A 17,961-nucleotide genomic window follows, 5' to 3' on the forward strand; every position below is an offset into this window, starting at 1 on the left:
TACTCACTGTACGCATGTAAATACATATATAAACATGCACTGAACTGATATAACTCACTATAACGCACATATATATATATACATGCACTGGAACTGATTCAATTCTGGAAATCTGATATCAAACTAAATCAAGACCTGTAAGAAAGGATTACAGGGGAAGGATACTTGCCTTATGATCTTCTTAATTGGCTCAATAATCTCCCGAGAGCCTTCTATGCAAAGCTTGAACTCACTGTATATGCATGAAAAATATATACATACATACTGACTGTATTAATCCGAATTACACTAAGAATCTTGAATCAACTGAGGGTATTACTGAACTATAATCTCGTAAGAATGGATTACAAGGATGGAATACTTGCCTTAAACTCTCTAATCGAACTCGAATGCTACTCACTGTTACTGCAATAGCTCTTGGTTTATTTCCTTCTTCTATGCGATCTCTAATCTCCACGGCGTGAAGAAACTCAATGCTATGGGAAGATATATATATAGAGAGAGAGAGAGAAAGAGAGCAACCCTAGGGCATCTCATTCTCCTAATACAACTAGGAGACTCCATAAATCCAAAACCCTTTCTCAGATGGACTTCCCATTCTCATAATAACTTTTATTAATTAATTAAATTAATAACAACTTCTTAAATAACCCTCAAGTCCTTGCATTTAATTTCAAAAATAAATAATTAAATGCTATTTTCTCAATTAAAACTCTAAATTGCCACATTAACAATTAATTGGCAAAAATTCTCCAAACAAAACTAATTAAGAAATTCAATAATTTCTAAATAAAAATCTAAACCCTTTAATGGGTCGTTACAGGGAGTGCTCTTGTCTTTTCTGTATAATCACTACAAGAGATTTGATTTTTCCCGGCGGTTAAAAAACTGCCGAAAAAAGTAAAAAAACCGTCGGTAAAATTTTTACCGGCGGTAATTTTCTCTGCCGGAAATACGTCTGTCGGAAAATATTACCGGCGGTTTTTAACCGTCGGTAAAAAAAATTTACCGACGATTTTGTCTAACCGTCGGTAAAAATAAGAATTTTCGGCGGTTTAAAAACCGCTGGTAATGATATTATTACCGGCGGTTTAAAACTGCCGGTAAAGAAAATTAACTTTGCCGGCAATTCAAAACCGCCGGCAAATTTTTTCCTTTGCCGGCGGTTTAAAAACCGCCGGTAATAATATTATTACCGGCAGTTTTTAAACCGCCGATTATTACCGGCGGTTTTTAAACCGCCGGCAAAGGTGAACCGCCGCAAAAAACCGTAAACCACCAGCAACACTCTAAAATTTGTTTTTTAAGATCTATGGAAGGTTCAAAACCTGTGTGCATATTAATCAAATGCAATCAAAACCTTAATAACAAAAAAATCACCAACAATTTTAAAAAATTCACCCACTACACACAATAAGTATAACAATTGTATATTATCTATTTAAATACTATTACAATTTTAAAAGATCAATCTTGTCTCGTCTCATTACACAATACCATTTTTACACATACAAATCAACCCTAAACTAAAACATGTCCAAATGACCTCAGATAACCCTTGATTACACTACCATGCTCCAACCAAAATTGCATATCATATTTTTTCGATCTGCATTGAAAAACAATAGATCTATAAGTATGTACATTAACTATGAAATTGCATAAAACATGTTCAAAATTGCATAACAACTATATACAAAAACACTTACATCTAAAACCCTCCATGTTATGCTTCATATCATTTTGCAAGACATGCACATGTTCAGAATTTTACATACGACCCTTAGGGCTCACACATTGCCAATATGCTCAAATCATGTATACGACCCTTAGGCCTCACAAATATCACAAACAACACCAAGGCCTCAAAAATACATATCAAATCATATCTATAATTAAATAAACCATTCACTTATGGTATGAGATCCAATTGAGATTCTTAGCCCTAGCTTCCCCACGTCAAGCGCTCGTCCACCAAATATTAGGATATCCTTTTCCTCTCTCGCGATCATAGTTGTCGCGTAAAATAATAGTTGTATAAATATATTTATCATCTATATAAACTCAATTGTAAACAATTATAATTTCATTTCATGCATGATCACATGTTACACCACCATGATTATGCAAATACTTCCCATGTTCATATGTCAGTTTCATCTTTATACTCATCAACAAACCCCGAATATCCGCACCACATAGGCAGCACTTGAGCTAGAAGAGAGTGAAGATTGGAGAAGAGTTTGGAAGAAAGAAGAATGCATACTGCTCTACCAACTTGCTTCTCTTTTCTAAATAATAATAATAAGCCATTTATCATATACATTATGCATTAACCTGTATTTATCTATGTGCAGCTTAATATATTATAATATGCCGTACAATATATATACACTTACAGCATTACAATAATTTCGGTGGCCTTGGAGGACAAGCCTCCCCCTTGTACGCCATGTGCATTTCCACCAGCTTCCTTCACCTTCTCAATTCCTTTAATAATATATTAACATAATATAATATGTGTTATTACTATATTATTATATGTTAACATAGTGTACATATTACTTCTTTATATATATGTTGAAACCTACGCACTGCAGCCCCTTAATTTCCTTCCTTGATATTAATATAATAATTCATATGTTATTAATATAATATATCATCATATACATATGTATACAATTATGCATGGCTACCCCCATTCCAAATTGCCATCACTTCCTTCACTTACATTTGAACTTGGTTTGTTACGGTGCTTTCCCTTTTGGTTTTTGTTTTGTTTTGTTACGTTTGTTTGTTTGTTTGTTTTTAGAACCACAAACATCAAAGAATGAACAGTTGGAGATCACTGTTGATTCTACAAAATCCAATCCAAGCATCCGAAGTTAAAAAAAAACAGACCAGAGCAGGTTAAAAAGGCTTTCTTTCATCGTTGATCTTACCGTTGAATTGCGGATCATGATTCATAAAGGTCACGGTCAATTGCCTCTAAATGATGACCACATTCTGGTGTCGATAATCAAACGCATTCATCTTCAGGTGATGGTGTGCTTGTATGTGCGGCAGAAGTACTAGCATATGAGGATGGCTATATTTCAAAATAATTTAGTTAATATATATAGTAAACATGTAATTTTAAATCACAAAATGCACTAATGGAACGACATACCTGTCTCGGTTGTGGTGTATTGTCTTGAGCCGGTGGTGTATGTCCCATTGCCTCAAGTATTGCACGAACTTGCATTTGAACTTGACTTTGGATTTGAGCTTGAAATTTTTCTTCTAGTTCGGCAGTAATTTGCGCACGCATTTGGTCATACTGTTCTTGGGGCACTTGATACTGTTGTCTTTGTCTTACCTTAGTTGGGCATGTTCCAAGTCCTCCCATCCGTACCCTGCCATGCCCATCTTTGCCTAGTATTTGAGTAAAGACATCCTCTAGCGAATCTGGGGTTTGTTCATCAACAGGTATTTGTGACAACCTTTCATCCATTTGTTCCTCAAGAAATATTTCACAAGTTAGTTACATAAATCGACAAGTAAAAGAAATAAAATATATCTACAACTTTCAAATTTTAGAAATACATACGATTATATATAAAGATGTAGAGTCTACTATCTCTCCGCTCTTTTTGGTGTGTGTCTGTTTAAAAAGCTTGATTCTATCTGGCTCATCTCCACTTTCAATAGTCATCTAAAAACATATATAAGATATGAAATATATTAAATGTTTAAAGTTTAGGCATTACTAATTAAATTATCAATAAATATATATAAGTAATATCCATTCTATTCTTACCTGGTGTCTAACTTGAGGATGTGATTGCCTACCACTGGTGTGACCCATCTTTTGCTTATCTCGATTGGCACGATTTGTCGCACTACGTTCCTACTTGTAACATGATATTAGAACTAGGTATAGAGAATCCATTTGATATATCTACCATACATAAATCATACATACCTGTGTTTGCTCACATCCCCAATACTCCACAAGAACCTTCCACTGTTCCGGGTCCACCCCAGGCGGTATTTTTGATAGACGAGCCGCATCTGTCTCATGGCAATCATAATGCCTCTTCAAGGTGGCTTTGTACTCTCTCCACTTCTTGGAAGCATGTTGCAAGCAAATTGATCTCCATGTTGTGGGCACATCAGTGTTATCCTGCAATGATACACTTATTAGAGTATAAAAGTTTAGGGTCAAATAGATAAGAATCGGAGACGTTATTTACTCACCAAGACCTCTTGCCAGATGCACTCCTTATATGGTTCCATCCCTGGTGATTTACAATCAGTAAATGTAAGGGGAGCAATACTCCTTACCATCACACCTAATTGGGTTTCCAACTTAATTGCCATCTCCCCAATTGGTTGTCCTTCAGCATCAAATTCAATATGAATCTTTTCCTTTCCCCATTTTAAAATTTGTCTTGATATTCCTCTTCCTTTCTTGGCAGTAGATGACATGGAGCTTGTACCTGCTAAAACATAATAACACAATATTTTCACATTGAATTAGAAAATAATAATAATTTATGCATATTGAATAAATTTTTGGTATTTACCTTGTTGATTATGTGAGTCTTGGGGGTTGAATTGTGAGTGGATCAAGTCCTCTTCAGGATGTTGGGGATGTGACGGGACTGGGTTTGGGGTTGGATGATGGGATGAAACTGATTGTGAATCATTGTGGTGTGAATCTGTACTACGTAACAGGGATCCAATTGGCCAACGAGTCTGCCTCTTAGGTGCCATCTGTTAACATATCACAATTAATATCTGAATAGGCAATATAGTCTTGGGTCCATTAATGTACCAAGGAACCTAGTATTTCCCAATATACCAGTCTCGTTTATCACCCTAAATACCCGTTGGAGTGATTGACATATACCAATATACTAATCTCATCTCCTCTTGTTGAGAAACTAAAATTCAGTTGTAGTTAATTTCTAGTTGCTAGAGTAACCCCTGGGATTTCACATGGTCCCAAAACAACTTATAACACTTGTTAAAAACATCAAAGAATCTTTTCAAGTTTCTGAAAACAATTTCACAAATCAGCCTTCTCAAATTGCTTTGAAGTCATTTGTTCATGTGTGTGTGTGTGTATATATATCAAGTAGAAAAATTGAAAGCATATATCATGCCAAAACAAGTTTTCAATCATGCATGAGAATAATTTTCAAAACATATTATACGTGGAAATAACCATTCATCTGATTCATTTATAAAGAAAATCCACAAAAAATAATCTTTCTTGATATCCTTAACATAAGCAATCACATGATATTTCCATGTCATCTAAATCCAAAATTTAATGGTCTTGGTCAAAACCAGCTTTTTTCCTTCAAGATTCAAAAACGAAAAGTTGTCCCCCCATACTTTTTACAAACGTTGGTGTAAAGGCTTTTAAGCTAGGTAGAGCTTTTCACTATTGGAGCCTAGCCAAAATAGGTAACCTTTTTAGAAAAGCTGATCTATAGCTTTGAAGTTCTAAGCTTAGCCAAACACCCTCTAACTTATATTCATTCATGCACTCAAATTCCTTGATGCTATCACTTATGTACATTCACATGCTCAAATTCCATGAATTTACATGCCTAAATGCACATAAGTTCAATGCATAAAACCATAAAATTCAGATACAAGTAGAAGTGGAAATCTAAGCAAGTGACCAAGGTGGTCAGTTTTTTTTGTAGAAGCTTGTCCTGTTAATAAGTGCATGTCACTTTCAGTTGACAATATATTTTGTTTTGAATTTGAATCATTCTATAAATGTTTTCTTTGTTCAACAAAAGGCCTAGTTTTCTAAATTTGTCATGTATTTCCTTAAGGTTGCGTATGGCTGTTCATGACTTCATCATTTGGAATTTGAAAAATTCCAAATACATTGTTTGGTTATATAATTGTTGGAAGCATTTGTATTTGGGTCCAAATCCAGGATTTGAAATGCAAGTATTTCAAAATGACAGAATCAAACATGGTCATTTGAAATTTCTCAATCCAAATGTAACATGGTCAAAATGTTTAGTGTTTATATATTCAAATAGTATTTGGATATATATATGAACCAACATTTTTCTTTCTGCTTCCTAATGCAGCAGCTAAGCATTTCATTTCATTGATTGATTGATTAACCAAAACGAATGGTATCTTTTATGGGAAGGACTACTCAAAGATCAGGGCATTCAATCTTTAATCTAATTTCAAGTATTTTTATTTTATATTTTTATATACTAGTCATGGGCAAGTAATGAAATATTAAGCTATAGTTGTTGTCCATCAACAAAGAAAGGTAGTCACCAATCCTTTTTAAAATTTGAGAGCACATACATCAGTAAATATCAGATATATGCAAACAAATAAATTTCTGTGTATTGAAGGTAGTTAATGGGAGAATCTGATAAAGATGCTTGCAGGATCGTAAAAATTTTACAAACTAAAACTTTAATCAAACTTATTATCAAAATAAAACTCTCATGTCACATCAAAACCACCTCATCATCCACCGCACTTGAAAATATTAAGGAAATTATGTAAACCGTCAATACGGTACACATTTTGGGCAAAAACAACAATTGTGAGTAATTGAGGGGATTTGGATTTGGATTGACGAACAAATTCAGGGGCTCTGTTCGTCAATCCAAATCAAAACAGAAGCTTCGAGGCTAACCTTTTTTGAGGGTGAAGGCGAAAGCAAGCGAGGGCGAGAGCGATTGAGGGCGAGCGATAGAGACGAAGAGGGCGAGAGCGCGCGACTGAGAGTGGGCGAGCGAGAGCGAGGGCGAGGGAGAGAGAGGCAGCGACTCAGCGGCGAGAGCGAGGGCGAGTGAGCGAGCGAGAGAGACACAGCAAGGCCCGAGCGAGAGAGGGTTTTAGGGTTTGCAGGGGGGGATTTTAGAAGATAAGGGGATGAGAGGAAGATTTGGGCGGGGGCGCGAGGGAGGGGTTAATTTTCGCGGTGCTATATTAAATCATATCCCCGGCGGTTTCAAAAACCACCGGGGATAGTCAAAATCACCGGCGGTTTTTGAAACCGCCGGGGATGTGTACTCATTACCGGCAGTTTATAAAAACCGCCGGGGATGTTGACTATCTCCGGCGGTTTTAAAAACCGCCGGGGATGTGTATGGAATACCCAGCGGTTTAGTAAACCGCCTGGGATTTTGGTGTATTCCCGACACTTCTTTAAACCGCCGGGAAAAATTCGCCAGCAATACCCCATTTTCCTGTAGTGAATATATCATATATATTACATTGAATGGAAATTCTCTTTTAATATCTATATAATATATCATATATATTATATAGAATGGAAATTTTCTTGTAATATTACATATATATTATATAGATAATGGAAATTCTCTTTTAATTTTCATATATTTAATTTAAATTAATTCTCTCAATATAATATAATATATGTATAACTATTATACATAAAATATTATATAAGAATTAATTATCCAATGAGAGCCATTCTTATTATTAATATCCCGGTAAAAAATCATTAACCCTTAATGAAGATTATAACTTTCATCGCTTAATTAACCACTACACTTAGATATGCGTGTGACCTTCTAGGTTCAGTACTAAGTAGCAATCGAGACACGTTGAACCCCTTGACGCCAACCAACACTTTGGTCTACAATGAGGATCCCTCTATTTCCCCGATGTAACTTGAAAGACTCTAAGTGACAACTAGCATTATGTCAGGGCGATCCTACCAGTAATGAAGTCATACTTCTTGAGAACCTATTTGGGCTTCCGATTCCCGTGTACTATAATCCTTCCATCGATTAACAAGACGATCGAGTGAGAGTCATGGATTGATCAAACACACTAACTCGATAGCTATGCCAAGATCTAGTGTGGTGTGATTGAGATGACATATCGAAACACCTTCCGACATTAGAAACACCTTTTCAATCATGTGTACCCTGGCTAGGGATTTATACAACCATAACCACCATTGATCACATAGGATATTCACCTCACGCCAGAGGTCGACGGATCCCATTAGCGATCACCTATCTCCATACGCCACTACACAGGAACCACCCGGTAACCGAATGGTATTTAGCAATGGCAAATTCTTGACACTGACATACAAGACAACTGTGTTGCTTCTGATTTAAGGACCAGTAACACTATCGAAGCCTGTGATAGATCATAGATCCTCCGAGCCATGTGATCTATCACATGCGTCACATTCAGTAAGCGTTCCACTAACACCTACCCACATGTATACTATATCCATCTCATGGATTATGGCATGCGACTCACCATTCTTTATCATTAGTATCTCATACTAATCAAAGGTAGTATCTCATGTGTCAGTCCATACTCGACTAATCATAGTCCTCATCTGAGAAGTCTAAGGACTACGAATAACCATTAAGACATCCTTTTTACAAAGGTCAATTGTCACATATTCTTAACACTTAAGAATAAGACCTTTAATAGGAAATCTAATGATTCATTTATATTAATGATTGGAGAGCTATGAATAAAGATATGACCATAAATATGAAAACATATTTTATTATATATTGCAAGTATTACATCATTAGTCCCATAAATATAAATGCCAGATGCCATCTAAATCTAACATTAGGGCATTAACACTAACAAGAACATCTAATGATCCCAACCCAGCTTGTGGTCCCATGCGCCTGATTTCCACCGGGCTACTCTGATCTCATTAGGGACCATCACCGAGCTGCTGCACTTGCATTATGTTTTATCGTATATACAAACGCCCAAGGCACAGGAGATTTTACGTGGTTCGGCTTATAGTTTTGCCTACTCCATGGGAATGCATGGGGGTGCTCTTTTATTCGGTGGGGAATTATTACATAGAGAAATTAAAAAGAACTCCGACTCATAGTAGAGTCAGGTAGCGCCTCTTGCAACGAATGCATTTCCATGACTTCTGCTTCGGATCCTTTAAGGCTAGTTTCGATCACCAGGGCGGTGAAGTACCTTTTGAGGTGCATAGTATTCTAGGTCTTTCTCATCATCTCTCCCTACAATGTCTGTAATACGCAAGTGTTGGGCCCTAGCATCTTTTGTATCTTGTAGGGTCCTTCCCAGTTTGGTCTGAGTTTTCCTTCTTCCCTGAGGGCGTTTGTAATTAATGTTTTCCTGAGTACTAAATCTCCTTCCTGGAACATTCGAGGATGGACCCTCGCATTGTAATAGCTAGCGATCCTTCTCTGATATGCTGCCAGCTGCACAATTGCCCTCTCTCTCAGCTCATCTATCAGATCCAAGTTCTCCCTCAAACTATCTAAATTTCCTTCCTCACTGAAAGCCATAACCCGAGGCGAGATGAGGTCTATTTCCACCGGAATAAGAGCATTTGTCCCATATACCAAGCTGAATGGTGTTTCCCTTGTAGGCACACGACTGGTCGTGCGATATGCCCATAAAATGCTAGGGAGTTCATCGGCCCATCTACCTTTGGCTTGTTCTAGTCGGATCTTCAACTCGTATAGGATAGTTTTATTGCTTGCTTCTGCTTGTGTAATGCCCCATTTTTCGAGCGTTCTATTACTTGGGACGATTCTGGGATAATTAATTTTTTTTTCTATTTAAAACTACGACTAAACCATATCATTGCTCTTATCTATCCCAAAATCTCCATACATTTATCTCGAAAGAGAATCATCATAAACATTAAATGCGGAAGATAGAATCGAACTTAACATCTTAACATTAATCATAAATCAATTCTTACATTCTCATTAACCATAATTAAGGTTATACATCATCATTTCTCAAAACGTTCAGAATTCAAAGTAGCAGAACTTAAATACATGGGCTACATAATATACATTCAACTCATCATGAAACTCATCATGCACTTTGCTAAGTGTCATTTCATGCCTTATTCATCCTCGTATCTGCTACAATCTCCATTTGAAACGTTTGAATATTCTAGGGGTAAAGCCCAAGTTAGATAATGAATCATCTAAGTAAGGGAACAAAACATTTAATGCACATAATATCATAACTCTCATGTTTGGGTCAACTGCACCTTAAGATTACTCGCCATTTTTTCATTCTCCTTGCCAGACAGGGGTGTATGGGTGCACCCTTGGCAAAGCAACGGCGCCAGTACTGTAATGACCCATTAGAGAGCCCATTATTTATTCAAGAATTATTTTATTAATTGTTGAAGTATTTGATTTAGAGATTTTTTTCAATTAATTATTTAATGTGGCAATTTAGAGATTTTGAAGGAAAAGAATAACATTTATTTCTTTTTAATGTTGGAGTTAAAGGAATTTACCAAAGTGGCAATTTAGATTTTTAACGGAGAGAATAGTATTTAAATAGCATTTAAAGAGCATTTAATGGCATTTATTTGGTGGAAATTAAATGCAAGGACATGTTGGTCATTTAAGAAGTTGTTATTAGAATTGAAATAATTAATTATAATTATTTTGATTAAGAATTAGAATTATTATGATTATGGGATTAAGATAATCCATAGCTAATATGGTTTGGGTTTGAAGTCTCCTAGTCCCAATAGGAGAAGGCTTAAGAGACTCCAAGTTATAATAGGAGTTCGAGATGGGCTTAGGGCTGCCTATATATATATAACCATAGCCATAGTTTTTCTCACGCCACATTGAAGAACAGAAGCCAATAAGCTATCAGAGAGTTTAGGTTGCAATAGTGATCCTCATCGGAGGCATTTGATCCGATCAGAGCTAGCATAAGGTAAATATCTATCCCTATAAACCTTCCTTACGGGATTATGATTTAGTATTACTCTCAGTTCTTCAAGTTTATTCAGTCTGTTTTACAAGATTGTTACCAGTTACAGAGTATATATATATATATACGTTCACAGTGAATGCATGAAATAGATGTGCATAGTTATACAACAATTCAAGTAAATAGCATTGTTGAATCATCCTTAATGTTGTTTCATACCAGTTAGGATTCATGTTTCCAAGATTTATTCCAGAATGGCATAGTTTCATTGAGTTTTGATGAAGAACATAGTCTCTGTAATCATTCGTGTTTATAAAAAATAGTTGCAGATATCCAGATGAGTTCTTCCATATCCGGATGGATTTTTCAAAGCTTGTGAGTAGCATCCGAATGGAATAGAGTCTATCCGAATGAGTCAAAAAGTTTTCTATGAGTGAAATCCGGATGGCCCTTGGGCATATCTGGATGGCTTTAGCAATGTATCCGGATGGATTGTATGACATCCGGATGAGTCCAGTGCTTATTGTGAGTAATATCCAGATAGCTCTTGTTCATATCCGAATATCCCAGTAATATCCGGATGCTTCGTTTTCGTATCCGGATGTGTTCAGCAGTGATTGTGAGTAGTATCCGGATGCCTTGAGTCGTATCTGTATGTGCCTAGTTGTTGTAAGTGATATCCGGATGCTTCGTGTTGTATCTGGATAAGTCTAAGACTTTCTATGAGTAATATCTGGATACCTTGTATCGTATCCGGATGTATCTAAAGTTCTTTGAGTATGATATCCAGATGGTTTGTTTATATATCCGGATAGGTCAAGATAATATCCGGATGTCTTGCCTGATATCCGAATGCCTCCCTCAAAAGTTGAAATCCGTATTCGAATAGTCTCTTGTGGCATCCGAATGCCTCAGTGAGATATCCGGATGGCCAGAATCATATCCGGATGTCCTAGTCCTTATCCGAATACTATCCAGCATATCCGAATAGCTCATTCTTTGTGCTTCCAGTGTATCCGGATGACCAGAATCATATCCGGATGTCCTAATATCTATCCAAATATCTTCCAGTTAGCTTCTTATTTGAGCGTCAGTGTATCCGGATGAGCCTCATTCATATCCGGATGTCTTTCATCATATCCGGATATCCTTCTTGATATCCGGATGACTTTTCCAGAAATTTAATTGAACTTCCAGAATAGATTAATCAAAGTTTTAATTAAGTTAAATTATTTAAGAGCTTCCAGTAATGAGTTTATATGCCAGAGTATAACAAGTTAATCATGCCCATACCCTAAATCATAATTCATTGAATCTTTGTATTCCAATATATAGATGAAGATCATATCATATTCAACATTATTTTGTTATGATATGATCAGCATTACTTTGTGAGATTATGTGCATACATTTTGGTATGAGCATTGAGCATAACTTTATATGGAGCACTACATATCGTGTGTCAACATTTATGTGAACATTGCATTACATTATGCGCGCTAGGCGGCTTGTCCGCGGGGATCCCATCAGTTTCAGTTTCAGCTCAGTTTATGAGTTGCTCGCCTGGTGGCAACCAGGGGGCTAGGGGCATATTGCCCACAGTATGTGTTTACAGTTTTTATGTATGCATGTTTTAGTTCAGACATGTATGTATTATCAGATTATGTGGGCCTATGAGCCAAAGTTGCATACTTGCATTTAGTTTACAGTTTATATGCATTACATTTTTATGAGTGCAATCAGACAGTGATTATTCAGTACAAGTTCAGTGAGTTATTTATTAGTATCGATATTCTTCAATTCAGCTTCAGTATTCTTTCCAGCTTATTACTTGCTGAGCTTTTGTAGCTCACCTTGTACTCTTCCCCCTCTAGGTTCTAGCAGGGGAGTATCAGATATAGGGCCTAGCAGCAGTGGTCTATAGTGTGTGTACGTGGAGCCGCTCAAGATAAAAGATGTCTAGGAAACTGTTGAGTTTTATAGTGTTTTGTCAGTTTAGATTTATTTTATATTTCAGTTGAGGGATTGTCCCTTAGACAGAGTTTGTACTTTTCAGTCTGTATTGACTCAGAGTTTTTATTCCAGTTGATTGAGATGTTCAGTCATGGTATCAGATTTCAGTTACCAGCTAGTTTTATTTTATTTTCCCTAGTAGCATCTCTTCTCGGGCAGTTCTAAGAGAGGGGGTGTTACAAGTACCTAATCCCAAACCCATGCAACGTATGAGCGTGAATCTCATCATGCTCATATGCATATTTCATAAATCAAAACATGTAAATGCAATCTACACGACATACTCACATCAAGGAATGGAAACATGATAAGATCATTTATAAAATCGAATTTTTAGAATCGAACCACCTACAAAACCAAGAATTTTCATATAACTAAATCTAGTTAGAAAGTACCACTTACCTTAGCACGAAGTTTGGGATATCTTGAAAAATGCGCATCACCTCGATTTGTGTGTCCGACCTTAATTTTTGTGCCAACCCTCAAAGGTTTCACCAATTACTTTATCTCGAGCACAACAATCCTATAAATCATATTTAATCACTAAATATCTTAAAATATTAATTTCCTCATTTTCTATGCATTTTCTTCCATTTTCCCTTCTAAAAATCCAAATAAATACCTTCGAAACTATTTTCTCCAATATTTTTCCACAACAATTCATTAAAGTCTAAGAACATCAAAGGAAATTACTAGACTTACATCAAACCCTCGTTTGCACTCAAAACAAGACTGGTCGATGCCAAAATCGAGACATTGGGAAGGCCAAATCAAAATCTGATTGCACAAAACCTCATAAAACATTTTTCTCAATTTTTCCAAGATTTTTTCCAAATTTTTAGGCTACTCCACGCTCCTGCACATGCCCACACGCGTTAGAAAGAGTGGTGGCGCGTGAAGACCTGCGCGTGCTGGCCACGCGCTGGTCGTCTTTGTTAGTGTAAGTGCTCTAGACCCAATCAGATTGGGCATGTTATACACTGACAATTGTAATCATGTTATTATTTGAATAAAGAGTTATTCAAATTCACAAGAAGTCATTCTATTAGTTTCTTGTTATTATTGTAATAACCGAATGAAACTAGATAGAAGTCCATATGATGTATACTGTGAATAATCTATAAAGATGTGAGAAGATGCATCACAGTTTCTAGACATCATTAAACGTCCTAAGTTGTAGCAATGTCAAGAATGGACATTGACAATTGCGGTAAGACTTGTATGTGCTATGTTTTTGCTATGTGATAGCAATGGGGGTCTCACACCCATAGGCATGGAGATGCTTAGACAAGTACATAGGTGACCAATGTTGGAGAACGTGTCACTGGACATGACTCGCCATGAGAATCCATTTTGGTTATATGTTGATGGAATTCTCATACGAGATGGGTGTAACTAATCCTTGGACCTGAGGTTGTCACGGTCATCTCATAAGAAGACCGATATGCTTTGACATTGTTTCGATGGGCCTAGATAAAGGCTGCACGTGGGCGATCGTTGGGCATATCGTGAAGCTTATGGAGATGGGTGCATAACCAAGATGGGACTCGTCTATCCCTTGATAGAGGATGATGTATCTAAGGCGCCTTCGGTGGATATTCACTTTAAATCCATGGCCATGGTAAAAGAGATCAATAAGGAGTTATTGATTTACTTTCTATTAAGTGAAGATATCCAGAAGACCGAAGAAAACTCATGTGATCGTTATCAAGCAACACATCGCCATACTTGAGATCACATAAGATACATTGACGAGAGGATCGAATTACACGGTAACCATGCTCGTGAAAGGTTATTTGCGGATTATGAATCCTTCTAAATAATTGGGTAGGCATGATGCCTTACTAGAGGCCAATCTTGTCTTATGTGTTTGTACCGACACATTGCCAACATATTCGGAAGCCTAATGAGTCATACGCAATAGGCACGGTCCCTGGCTTAAACCAGGAGAGTGGACGTATGGTTAAGTGGGACACTTCGGCAAGAAATTTTGCCGTCGTAGGTTCTCACGGAAAAAAGAACAAATAGACGTAATGACGTCGATATGACGAGGAGTCGTTATAATGGAAAGAGTTTCCTAAAAATAGCAATTGATTAAATTAGAAAGTAGTTTCTAACTTAATGATTAAATTAGAAAAGAAGTTTCTAATTTAATAATTTGGGCTTAATTTAATACTTGGGCTAAATAAAGTATTTGGGCCAAATATTAAATTAAATTAAATATTTGGGCTAAATTAGATTTGGGTCAAATATTAAATAATAAATATTATATTTGGGCTAAATTAGATTTGGGCCAAATATTAAATATTAAATATTTGGGCTTAAATTAGATTTGGGCCAAATATTTTATAAATGGATTTGGGCCACTTTAATCTCTAGTTGGACTAGGATTAATGGGCTAGCCCAATCCATGTCCATGGACTAGGAAAACCCTAGGAGGTTGCCTCCCTATATATAGCCCTTTATGGGATGCCCAAATTAAGCCACTTTTATTTTGTTGGTTTTCAAGAGTTGAAAATCGATTCTTTTACCGTCCATACACAAGCCGCGGAAAGGAGAAGGAGCTAGCACTCCTATTCCGCTCTCCTTGCCAACGGACGCGTGCCGTGTATCACGAGTTAGAGGCCGGACGCTTGGACGGCTCGAATCCGCGAACGACTCGATAATCTAAAGGTTAGATTTATTTATTTGTTTGTGAATGATTTGATTTCGACGTTGATCCAATCGCCGGGATCGGGGTAAGGTTCAAAATTTTTGAACTACGCTGCTTGCCCCGTAGCGATCTTGCTTTACTTTCAGTCTTCTTCGGTGAACTTTTTCTGGCAATGCTGGATGACTCCACCAGGTTCTTCTACTTCCTTAGTTGATCAACATAGGCTATCTTGAGCTCGAAATGAGCACCAGAAGTTCCTCAAATGGAAGCTTGAAGTCTCGGCTGAAGCTACCGTTTCCAATCTCCGGCGACCTTCGAAACCCTAGTAAACCTTAATGAAAATCCCTCAAAATCTCCAGATTTTCTCCTCAAGTTATGGGTAACAAAAGCCCCTTAATTTCAACTCACAATTTATTCGAAAACGGCCCCGATTTTGCGCTCCAACTCTCCCAATTTTCGTCCATCAAGAACGCCTATTTATAGGCATTTTCGGACCTCCAAATGCATGAGATCGAACAACCCATGGCCTTAAGAGATCTTACCTTTATCAGATTGCCCTACAAGTAGCCTTATCCGACCAAAATCGCAAGTTACAGGCACGACAAAATTGGCTGATAATCTAGTTATTTTTTTCTCAAAATTTGGCCATCCCAGTGGCTGTTGTCGGCCATGACTTGACACAAAGGCATCCTTGACCAACCCTCGTGGGTTCCCAGTGGCCAATTTTCGTGATGGAATAGGCTGGTCGACCATGGTTGTTTTGGAAGTTTTTTGAATTTGCACATTGGCCCCTCAAACTTTGGATTTCTCACTTTGACCCATTTTCACGAAGCCCCTTAACTTTCCATAATTGCACTTAAGACCCTCAAGTCCTAAAACATCCATTTGACCCCCGAAGATTCCAAAAAAATGTCATTTCGACCTTCTTCCGATAATTTCAAAAAACTGCACTTAGGCCCGAATCTTCGTTTTGGCCTCAATCCCCTTCATTTATTCCTGAAACAACTGAAAGATTGTTCCTTATGAAAAATCGAAGCCCCCTTTAGCTTCTGTTGACTTCCCGAAAGTCCCTTATAACATTTCGACTTTTCAGCCTGAATCGTAGCTGCATTTTAGCTATACCAAAAATTGTTCATGATCCAATTTCTTTCAATACCATAAATCATGACTCAAAATGCTCGTCAAATCCATATCATTTTCCTTAGATATCTCGGCTCTAGGGCACTCCCTACAGACGATTCAGTACTTATAACTGCTATCAAGCCAATTTTTTGGTATTCTAAACTTACTTAAATTACATGGTAACCTCATGAAAATATGGGTTATTACAGCCTACCCATTGGCTTGTGGGTATGCCACGAACGCCATCCTAAAACTGATCCCCCATCTTTGGCAAAAACCCCTGAAAGCTTCGGAATCAAATTGTGTTCCATGATCCATGTTGAGAATCCAGGGTATACCGAAGCGACATATTATGTCTTTCCACACCATTCCCTCTACCCTTTTCTCGGTTATGGTTGTTAGCGGTTCGGATTTGACCCACTTTGTGAAGTAATCAGTGGCCGCTAGTAGGAATTTTCTTTGTGCTGATGCCATTAGAAATGGACCCAAAATGTCTAACCGCCATTGTGCAAATGGCAATGGCTAGAATATTGGCTGGATTGATGAAGGGGGTCGTACTATCAAAGGGGCGTGTTTTTAGCACTTATCACATGTCCGCACTTTTCGAGTTGCATCCTGCCTCAAGGTGGGCCAAAAGAAACTGGCCCATAGGATCTTTCCAACTAATGCTCTCCCACAGAGATGCTTACCATAGTCTCCTTCATACACTTCTTCCAGAGCATGCTCTGCCTCTTGGGCCCCCAAACATTTTAGCAGTGGTGCGGAGTACCCTCTCTTGTATAGCTCTTGGCCGATAACCGTGAAGTGGGCCGCATTGGTCTTCAACCTCTTGGTCTCTAAAGGTGCTGCTGAGAGCTCTTGACTAGGTAGGTACTTTAGCATTGGCATTCTCCAATCGTCGACCATGTCAATGTAGAGAACACCTTCCTCACTTTCATCTGCACTTGGTCGTTGCAGGACCTCCATGTGAATCAACCGTCCCGGGGTGTCTTGAGTAGAGGCCAACTTGGACAGTGCATCAGTGTTAGGTTAATTCGCAAGCGTACGAATCGCGCAAGTAATATAATAAATGAGTAGAGTGTCGATCCCACGAGGATTGGATTAATTACAAAAATTATATTAACTTTAATATTATTTAGACTATAAAAAGAGATGAATTTGGATAAATTAAAATAATGAAAACTAAAATTAAACACAAATTAAAAATAACTTAACTTGGATAAAATGGAGGCAACTAGGGTGTTTTGAATCCACTTATTAATCCGTCTTAATTTTCAATCAATTGGGTTTCTATCAATTCAATGGGGTGAATATCTAAATTGGTTAGTTTCTTTCCCAAGATTTACTAACCTAATTAAATCTCAATTTGTTAATAATCAACCTATTTCCCAATAGTTATAACAAATCAAAATTCATTGTTAAGTTCCAATTCATTATCACTCATA

The 17,961-nt window shown here is 37.2% G+C and overlaps 1 protein-coding gene across 1 annotated transcript; it reads right to left on the reverse strand.

Annotated features, from left to right (window-relative positions):
- Positions 1 to 2,963: 2,963 nt before the first annotated feature.
- On the reverse strand, positions 2,964 to 17,482 carry LOC127788113 (uncharacterized). The gene is made up of 8 exons (XM_052316225.1): positions 17,117 to 17,482; positions 4,569 to 4,758; positions 4,240 to 4,481; positions 3,965 to 4,165; positions 3,800 to 3,889; positions 3,590 to 3,694; positions 3,170 to 3,499; positions 2,964 to 3,088 (listed from the first exon to the last, which is right to left on the reverse strand). Exons 1-8 carry the CDS (start codon positions 17,480 to 17,482, stop codon positions 3,020 to 3,022), a joined length of 1,593 nt encoding a protein of 530 aa, XP_052172185.1. The 3' UTR covers positions 2,964 to 3,019.
- Between the last annotated feature and the right edge of the window lie 479 nt (positions 17,483 to 17,961).

The sequence above is a fragment of the Diospyros lotus genome, chromosome 13, assembly GCF_014633365.1.
Source record: "Diospyros lotus cultivar Yz01 chromosome 13, ASM1463336v1, whole genome shotgun sequence".
NCBI lineage: Eukaryota > Viridiplantae > Streptophyta > Magnoliopsida > Ericales > Ebenaceae > Diospyros > Diospyros lotus.

Bases quoted from the DNA above. Each gene is read 5' to 3' on its own strand.
- LOC127788113 (XM_052316225.1), bottom strand. From the start codon at position 17,482: ATGGAGGTCCTGCAACGACCAAGTGCAGATGAAAGTGAGGAAGGTGTT. The intron at 4,759-17,116 runs GTGCGGACATGT...ATATGTTAACAG, and splicing joins GGCAGGATGCAACTCGAAAA to ATGGCACCTAAGAGGCAGAC. The intron at 3,089-3,169 runs GTATGTCGTTCC...TTTGAAATATAG, and splicing joins ATACACCACAACCGAGACAG to CCATCCTCATATGCTAGTAC.